This window comes from Lepisosteus platostomus, chromosome 26 (assembly GCF_059453375.1).
Source record: "Lepisosteus platostomus isolate fLepPlt1 chromosome 26, fLepPlt1.hap1, whole genome shotgun sequence".
Taxonomy (NCBI): Eukaryota; Metazoa; Chordata; class Actinopteri; order Semionotiformes; family Lepisosteidae; genus Lepisosteus; species Lepisosteus platostomus.
Genome location: NC_142636.1, coordinates 14,866,630 through 14,875,458, shown reverse-complemented (window position 1 = coordinate 14,875,458; position 8,829 = coordinate 14,866,630). Strand labels below are relative to the sequence as shown.

The window sequence follows — 8,829 nt, the reverse complement described above, 5'->3', positions numbered from 1 at the left end:
GAGTGGAAACTGCCCTTTGCTTGGAGAGCCAGTACCTTTCAGCAAAAGACTACACTCACACGTCCGGTTGTGAACCACACCTCTGTGCCCCAATGCAGTCCTTCTGTGCGCCTGAGCAGAAACTGAGGCTTCAGGGCCCCTGGCTTGTCTGGGGACCCTGTGCACCCCACTGATAGGGGGGCTTGTGCAAAAGTTGGCATTTCGTCCTGAAGAGGGCGCACTTCAGCTGTGTCACACGGGAAAATGGAGGGGGGGGGGTGCCTGAGCCATTACTGGGAATCTGGCTCTTCTGTACCAAGGTGCCCAGTCCGGTTGCTACGGCGACTCTGGGGGCAGGCCCGATTGGCTGGCTCCGTGTTCCATTCGGAACGGTCCAATGAGGAGGCAGCCAAAGGTTGTGACCCCACCCAGTTCCCATCGCCGTGGAGATCTGTTGGAATGGCGTTCATTTAGGAGTTTCTTCTGGGCCGGACCGGCAGGAAAAAGGAAGGAGCCTTTGCCAGCTCGAGTGTCGTCCATCTGAGACGGAATTTATCTTCAGGCAGGGAAGCCTCAACACCCCAAAGAAACCCAAAGCCTTGTGCTCAGTCTGAGCAGCTGAACACCATAAATGTCACGCCTGCCGGAGGCCGCGAGTGGGACTCGCCCCTGTACACAGAGAGTGGAGGGTGTCGGGAACACCACTGGTCGGCCTCCTCGGTTTGCTTCCAGAGGGGCTGGGTGGGACCGGGGGGTCGGCAGGTGTTCCGCGAGGGGGTGGGGTACATGAAGAGTCCAGCGGGCCCAGCCCGGCCCGTGCGGATGGCCGGCGGCTCGGTGCTGGCCGGCGCTGTCGCCCCGGAGACAGATTAATGCTCCGGCGCCCTCCGCGCCCCACCGCTGAAGACATATTAACTCCCCGCATCAGGCGCCCCTGTCTGGTTTCTGTGGCAACGCAGGGAGGGGAGGAGGGGGAGGGGGGCGTTCGATGGGTCTTCCGTCTGCTGCTCCTCTGCTCTCGCTCTCCCTTCGGTAAGGCGTAGCTAAGAAGCGCTGAGCGCCGCCCCTGCTCGCCTCCTCCTTCATTTCCTCCTCTCTCTCTCTCCTGCTCCTCCTCCCTGTCCCCTGTTCCCGAAGCCCGCTGAGCCCCCCGCTCCCCTCTGCTCCTCCGACGCGCTCCGCTCCGCGGCAGGCTGGTGCATTCTGGGTCAGAGCGAGAGCGAGAGCGAGACAAGGGCGAAGGGAGGAGACAGGGAGGCGCGATGGGAGGTTCACTCAGCGGGACAGCGGGACAGCGGGACAGCTAACAGGACAGCTAACAGGATAAGAGGACAGCTAACAGGACAGCAGGACAGCTAACAGGACAAGAGAACAGCTCACAGGACAGCAGGACAGTGGGACAGCTAACAGGACAGTTAACAGGACAGGGGGACAGCTAACAGGACAGTTAACAGGACAGCAGGACAGCTAACAGGACAGTGGGACAGCTCACAGGACAGCAGGACAGCTAACAGGACAGTAGGGGCAGGACAGTTTAACAGTAAAGGACAGCAGGACAATAGGATAGTTTTAATATTGGGACAGAGGCCTGCATCCGCTTCCAGAATTCTTGGAAAATTCTTCCATGATTCATGTAAGTTACTTTTTTTCAGGGACATAAGAGATGACATCTTTTATTTGTGTGCCTGACTGCAAATCAGCTCTTCTTAAGGAAACAGAGAGCTGGCGCAGGGTCCATGGAACCAGCACAGTGAGACTCGTTCCCTTCTTCCTTTCGAATTCAGAGCTAGTCCGATCGGCCCCTCTTCCTCCTCTTCATTTCCATAGGGGGTTTCGGTTACCTGTGGCGTAGTTCGTCTGCTCAGTTTGGAAAAAAACCTTTTCAAAAAACAACATCGGAAACGGCACAGAAGTTCTCTCCCCCTCGCAGGTGGTGACCTCATCTGAGACATCTGGGGGTGTGAGGTGATGGGAACTCCTTTGTGATGTCACCGCAAAGGGCTGATGTCACACAGGTTGCCGGGCAACCACAGCAACAGCAGTGAAAACACAAGGGGGTGGTGGGGCAGATCTGAGTTGAGTTTTCCGAAGTTTACTTTTTGACTTCCGCCTGTCCGGAGCATCTCCCGACTGCGTCGATGGCCGGACCGGGGAGAGGCGCCGGCGCGCTGAGCACCGTCTGGCTCTGCCTCCTGCTTGCTGGTCCCTCTGCCGGCTGCTTCACCTGTCTGGTAGAGACCGGCGTGGGACAGCGCCTGTGTTGGGGCTACGTCCTGCCCAACAGCATCCGGAGCATGGACGCCTGCTACAGGACCCTGGAGAGGATTTTCGGGGACGAGAGGGTGATCGAGGCCGGGAGAGTGGGTGAGTGATTCCCCGGAATCACAGAGGAGGGGAGCCAATCCGTCCCATCCAGCCCTTTGGCCAGCTGATCCCGGGATGCCATCCTGACGTATCGTGAAAGAAGCCGAGAGCAGGGCAGGCCAGGGAACAGCAGCGTCTCCACTTACTGCCACCTCGGCTCCAGGCCATAAGGAGACAGTGAGCCAAGATGGGTGCTAAGATACGGAGGGCTCTTAGGGACAAGCGTTTCTTTCCATTCAGATAAGGAGATGGATGGTAAATGAAATCTTTAACCACAGGGAAGCCCTTGGGCGTGTGTGCTGTTTCCCATAGGTGGAGGCTACGAGCAGCAGCTGAAGGAGATCATGTATGAAGTGATCAGGCCTGTTTTGCAGGAGTTTGACCTCAAGAGGCATGATGGTACAGTATCCTCACACCTGCAGCCCTGTACCTCATCCTCACACCTGCAGCCCTGTACCTCATCCTCACACCTGCAGCCCTGTACCTGTTTCCTCACACCTGGAGCGCTGTACCTGTATCCCCACACCTGCAGCCCTGTACCTCATCCTCACACCTGCAGCCCTGTACCTGTATCCTCACACCTGTAGCCCTATAACTCATCCTCATACTTACAGCCCTGTACCTCATCCTCACACCTGCAGTCCTGTACCTGTTTCCTCACACCTGCAGCCCTGTACCTGTATCCTCACACCTGCAGCCCTGTACCTGTTTCCTCACACCTGTAGCCCTGTACCTCATCCTCACACCTGCAGCCCTGTACCTGTATCCTCACACCTGCAGCCCTGTACCTGTATCCTCACACCTGCAGCGCTGTACCTGTTTCCTCACACCTGCAGCCCTGTACCTGTATCCTCACACCTGCAGCCCTGTACCTGTATCCTCACACCTGCAGCCCTGTACCTCATCCTCACACCTGCAGCCCTGTACCTGTATCCTCACACCTGTAGCCCTATACCTCATCCTCATACTTATAACCCTGTACCTGTATCCTCACACCTGCAGCCCTGTACCTCATCCTCACACCTGGAGCGCTGTACCTGTATCCTCACACCTGCAGCCCTGTACCTGTATCCTCACACCTGCAGCCCTGTACCTGTTTCCTCACACCTGCACCCCTGTACCTGTATCCTCACACCTGCAGTTTCATTCCTACATGCCCCCCCCCCCCCCCCAGACCAATCCAGTCCATAACATCCTCTGTGAACTCGCCTCACCTCCAGCCTTGACGGGCAGTAAGTCAGGATGCTCCTGCTCCCTGTGCTCCCTGTGCTGGAGTGTTGACATTCCCTGGATGCAGGAGGGACACTGCAGTGGCTCCCCGGGGCAGAGAGCAGAGGGGACACAGGGTGGGGGTGGGGGGCTCATTCTGACTCCCTCAGGAGCCTCTCCTTGCTCGCTTGTGTCCCTCAGCCTCTGTGTACGAGACGAGGCTGCAGCTCGCCGCAGAGGACTTCACGAGGGAGGCCGCCAAGCTGCCCCGCGGTGAGAGAGTGGCCGTCTCTTCCTCTCTTCCCTTCCCTCCTTCCTGTCTTCCCTCTCTCCTGCACTTCCTGTCCTGTGGAGGTGTGTTGTGTCCAGGGGTGTCCCTGTCGTGTGGAGGTGTGTTGTGTCCAGGGGTGTCCCTGTCGTGTGGAGGTGTGTTGTGTCCAGGGGTGTCCCGGTCGTGTGGAGGTGTGTTGTGTCCAGGGGTGTCCCTGTCGTGTGGAGGTGTGTTGTGTCCAGGGGTGTCCCTGTCTTGTGGAGGTGTGTTGTGTCCAGGGGTATCCCTGTCATGTGGAGGTGTGTTGTGTCCAGGGGTGTCCCTGTCATGTGGAGGTGTGTTGTGTCCAGGGGTGTCCCTGTCGTGTGGAGGTGTGTTGTGTCCAGGGGTGTCCCTGTCTTGTGGAGGTGTGTTGTGTCCTCCCCTTGTGCTGGGCAGGAGGGGGTTCCTGGTTCGAATCCTGATTAAGGGAGAGGGGCGAGGGGGGTCAGACCATCCACATAAATTCGTAATAATTGGTCCTTCTTGTCGTTTTCAGCTTCCGACTGCATTCCTCCCTGCGGTGAGTAACCTCTCCCTGGGTCAGCTCTCAGGGACACACTGTAAGCAGCAGTAGTGGGACTGCAGCAGGGGCCAGATGATGTCACTGGAGCTGGATGATGACATCGTTTCTGGTGTCAGATGATGTCACTGGCGCCAGAAGGAATCCTTTTAGCCAGATGCCTCCAGCCCTCTGACTGCTGGAGAATACTGAAGTGGGGTGGGGGGGGTAAGGGGACTGGGGCAACTTCAAATTCACAATCCAGACCAGTCAGTGACGTCGCCCTGCTCCCCGAGCTAGACCTCTCTGCAGTGTACTCTTTACATCGATATGTCCTCTGACAGTCAAGCGCCGGGGTTTGAAAACTGCTTCATCAAACTTTTCTTGGACATTGTCTGTCAGAGACCCTTGTTGCGGTCAGTCCCACCCCTCAAGCCCAGTGGTTTTCTCTCGGATCTGGCAGGGTTCCAGGCTCGAGGCGCCGTCTACAGCTGCGTGACCTGCCAGTACGACAGCTGCGGCCTCCCCCTGGACTGTCCCGGTGAGCGGGCGACGAGGAGGGACACCGACTGGCAGCATGAGGAGGACTCTGGGCTGCTGGAGAGACCGCCTGCTGGGTGGCCAGAGAGACGGACAGAGAGAGAGATACACAGGCAGATGGACAGGCTGACACACAGTTGGACACACAGATGGACAGGCTGACACACAGTTGGACACACAGATGTACATACTGACACACAGATGGACAGAGAGATGGACAGGCTGACACACAGTTGGACACACAGATGGACAGGCTGACACACAGTTGGACACACAGATGGACAGGCTGACACACAGATGGACACACAGATGGACAGGCTGACACACAGTTGGACACACAGATGTACATACTGACACACAGATGGACAGAGAGATGGACAGGCTGACACACAGATGGACAGAAGGATGGACAGGCTGACACACAGTTGGACACACAGATGGACAGGCTGACAGGGGCATGTTTGTCCTGCAGTGAAGGAGCTGGCTGTGCCGGAGAGGAACCGGACTGTCCTGCGCTGTGAGGTGGGCTTCTCCCTGCCCCAGGACCTACAGATCTCCTGGAAGTTCGCCCGGCAGGTGAGGACTCAGAACACAGAGCAGTTTGAAGAGCTGACTCTGGGCGCTGACCGGATCTACGCCATCCCCTCCACCCGGCCCGCCCAGGAGGGCACCTACCTGTGTGAGATCTTCACCCAGGAGCGCTCCATCGCAAGAGTCTACTACCACCTCACAGGTACAGCCCCACCTGCCCCAGGAGCTCATCCCCAGAGTCTACTGCCCCACCTGCCCCAGGAGCTCATCCCCAGAGTCTACTGCCGCACCTGCCCCAGGAGCACATCCCCAGAGTCTCCTGCCCCACCTGCCCCAGGAGCTCATCCCCAGAGTCTCCTGCCCCACCTGCCCCAGGAGCTCATCCCCAGAGTCTACAGCCCCACCTGCCCCAGGAGCTCATCCCCAGAGTCTCCTGCCCCACCTGCCCCTGGAGCTCATCCCCAGAGTCTACAGCCCCACCTGCCCCAGGAGCTCATCCCCAGAGTCTCCTGCCCCACCTGCCCCAGGAGCTCATCCCCAGAGTCTACTGCCCCACCTGCCCCAGGAGGACATCCCCAGAGTCTACTGCCCCACCTGCCCCAGGAGCTCATCCCCAGAGTCTACTGCCCCACCTGCCCCAGGAGGACATCCCCAGAGTCTACTGCCCCACCTGCCCCAGGAGCTCATCCCCAGAGTCTACTGCCCCACCTGCCCCAGGAGCTCATCCCTAGAGTCTACTGCCCCACCTGCCCCAGGAGCTCATCCCCAGAGTCTACTGCCCCACCTGCCCCAGGAGCTCATCCCCAGAGTCTCCTTCCCCACCTGCCCCAGGAGCTCATCCCCAGAGTCTCCTTCCCCACCTGCCCCAGGAGCTCATCCCCAGAGTCTACTGCCCCACCTGCCCCAGGAGCTCATCCCCAGAGTCTACTGCCCCACCTGCCCCAGGAGCTCATCCCCAGAGTCTACTGCCCCACCTGCCCCAGGAGGACATCCCCAGAGTCTACTGCCCCACCTGCCCCAGGAGCTCATCCCCAGAGTCTACTGCCCCACCTGCCCCAGGAGGACATCCCCAGAGTCTACTGCCCCACCTGCCCCAGGAGCTCATCCCCAGAGTCTACTGCCCCACCTGCCCCAGGAGCTCATCCCCAGAGTCTACTGCCCCACCTGCCCCAGGAGCTCATCCCCAGAGTCTACTGCCCCACCTGCCCCAGGAGCTCATCCCTAGAGTCTACTGCCCCACCTGCCCCAGGACCTCATCCCCAGAGTCTACTGCCCCACCTGCCCCAGGAGCTCATCCCCAGAGTCTACTGCCCCACCTGCCCCAGGAGCTCATCCCCAGAGTCTACTGCCCCACCTGCCCCAGGAGCTCCATCGTGAGAGTCACAGCTACAGCTCCACCTGCCCCAGGTCCTGCAGGTGTTCCAGGTTCGATTAGGGGTTACAGCTCACCCATCTGGGTGCCCCGCTCAGGGATCTGGACTTGGGGCCCCGGGCCAATGTCTCTCCTGAGCCCCACCCTGGTCTCTCTCCTGTCCCAGTGCTGTCCCAGGACCCGGGCGGCCCGGCGGAGCTGCAGCGGGTCTTCGACACGGCTCTGCTCTCCCCGGCCCAGTCCGAGGGGCCCCCCCCTCCCCCAGCTCTGCGCCCCCCGGGGCCCACAGAGGGCCTCCTGTCCGCCCTCCTGCACCACACCTCCCCTCCACTGCTCACAGCCTGCCTGTCCATGATGGTCCTGCTGCTGCTGGTGTCACTGGGGTGAGGGGCTCCCACACACTGACACACACAGACACACACTGTCACTGACACACACAGTGACACACACACACTGACAGTCTCAGATACAGTATAGACACAGAAACACTTGAAGACATAGACAATTACAGATACAAGTATAGATACTGATACAGACACAGACACTGACACAGATACACCTACAGACACAGAAACAGATGGGGACACAGATATAATGACACAAACACAGTTATAGTCACAGACACAGACATAACACAAACACACAGACAGGCACAAGAGGCACAAGAGACACAAGAGTAAATGTGTGGGTATCAGCAGTGTGTGTTTGTGCATGAACAGTGACCTTTGAACCCCCCGTGTCCTGCTCTGTGTGTCCAGCAGGTTTGTATACTGGTGGTCAACTCAGAGAGGAGGGAGTAAGCTAGACTGGCCTCGTGGAGCGGCGAGGCACGTGGAGAGAGGGGGAGGTTAGAAGGAGACCCGGGGGTCCCCAACACGAGCTCAGCAATCCGCGTCTCCTTATTGGGCCAGCATGTGCGTGCGCTACACAATAAAAGAACTGGGCGGAGCTTTTCATGCAGGCGTGCAGTTTTTTGTACTCGCCGGCAGAGGGCGCGCTTACCCCATAAGAGGTTGTCCACCGCAGGCCGCACGTCTATCTCCGCCACGCCCCCGGACTGCGCGCCTGGGTCGGTCTGGCGGACAGGCCGACACCGAGGCTCCCACATGGAGTGAGGGCCCCGTCAGGGCGTGTGGTGGTGGTGGGAGAGGAAAGAGACCAAAACGTTTGGGTTAAAACCCTTGGCAAAACAACAGCTCCTCCGCAGAAGTCGTTTTTATCCATTTATCCTAAAAACGACATACAACTTGAGTTGTGGTTATTGTGCCCTGATCACGCCGCAACGTGCTATGGACGTGTGGCTCTGAACATTGTGTCACTGAAATTGTGTTTAGTCGGATGAAACGAGTTAAAATCATAATGACGGCGGCGGCGTTGAAGTAAAAGAGCTTTGTCAACCCTTCTTTCATCCCGCACCGCTGTTGTAACCCGTGACCTCACGGCTGGGCCGAGCCGCACGGATTTTGGGGGTGCTCCGGGGAGGGACGGGGCGCTGCCTGATCGGTGCTTTATTGGGTTTTGACCAGACGCCACGACAGGTAAGACATTGCCGGAAAAATGGAAAAATGCAGCTCAGAACAAAATACCCCACAGAGGTCTGGGAGGGTTCAGCCTCAGCGCTTCGTGGCCTTCCACGACCTGAAAGTCTGGCCGGTAAGAAAAGTTTCCGAATCTGAGCTCCGGACCCGGCGGGTCAGCAAAGCCGCAAACAACTGCTTTTTAAAAACTGAACTCCTTCGTCATAGTACCTGAATCATTATTCATCACAGGGATGCATCTCACGCATCGTCGGACAGACATGTGTGAAACCAACCATTTTATGTATGCAATTCAAGAAGAATCCACGCACGCCTGCTGTGTAATAGTTTTAAAACGTAAGAACATCGGACTAGTCAACGCGGGTGGGGTAATATTGTTGTAAGATCATGGAAACTTGCTGAGTGTTTTTTTTTTCTGTGAAAGAAAATGTTTATACGGCACAGGAGCTTCTCAACTCAAGAGCTGATCTCGGGCTCCTGCGGG

General features: G+C 58.1%; 1 protein-coding gene and 1 long non-coding RNA gene across 4 annotated transcripts; one reads left to right on the top strand and one right to left on the bottom strand.

The window, feature by feature from the left end:
* Positions 1-1,638: 1,638 nt before the first annotated feature.
* LOC148640355 (uncharacterized) lies at positions 1,639-3,058 on the bottom strand. The gene is made up of 2 exons (XR_015930679.1): positions 3,021-3,058; positions 1,639-2,800 (listed from the first exon to the last, which is right to left on the bottom strand). It is a non-coding gene; the product is annotated as an uncharacterized LOC148640355 (long non-coding RNA).
* On the top strand, positions 1,930-7,759 carry spaca6 (sperm acrosome associated 6). Of its 3 annotated transcripts, none has more exons than XM_088621298.1 (8): positions 1,930-2,343; positions 2,656-2,742; positions 3,754-3,906; positions 4,362-4,385; positions 4,828-4,905; positions 5,377-5,637; positions 6,974-7,190; positions 7,566-7,759. In XM_088621298.1, exons 1-8 carry the CDS (start codon positions 2,118-2,120, stop codon positions 7,657-7,659), a joined length of 1,140 nt encoding a protein of 379 aa, XP_088477424.1. In that variant the 5' UTR covers positions 1,930-2,117; the 3' UTR covers positions 7,660-7,759. The 3 variants fall into 3 exon arrangements, with proteins under 3 accessions (XP_088477424.1, XP_088477425.1, XP_088477426.1); XM_088621299.1 differs by having other exon boundaries at positions 1,951-2,343; positions 7,569-7,759; XM_088621300.1 differs by having other exon boundaries at positions 1,971-2,343; positions 3,754-3,825.
* Positions 7,760-8,829: the final 1,070 nt, after the last annotated feature.

Excerpts from the sequence above, each read along its gene's own strand:
- spaca6 (XM_088621298.1), top strand. The coding sequence starts at position 2,118 with ATGGCCGGACCGGGGAGAGGCGCCGGCGCGCTGAGCACCGTCTGGCTC. Across the intron at positions 2,743-3,753 it reads TGACCTCAAGAGGCATGATG|CCTCTGTGTACGAGACGAGG; the intron begins GTACAGTATCCT and ends TGTGTCCCTCAG. Across the intron at positions 7,191-7,565 it reads CTGCTGCTGGTGTCACTGGG|CAGGTTTGTATACTGGTGGT; the intron begins GTGAGGGGCTCC and ends CTGTGTGTCCAG.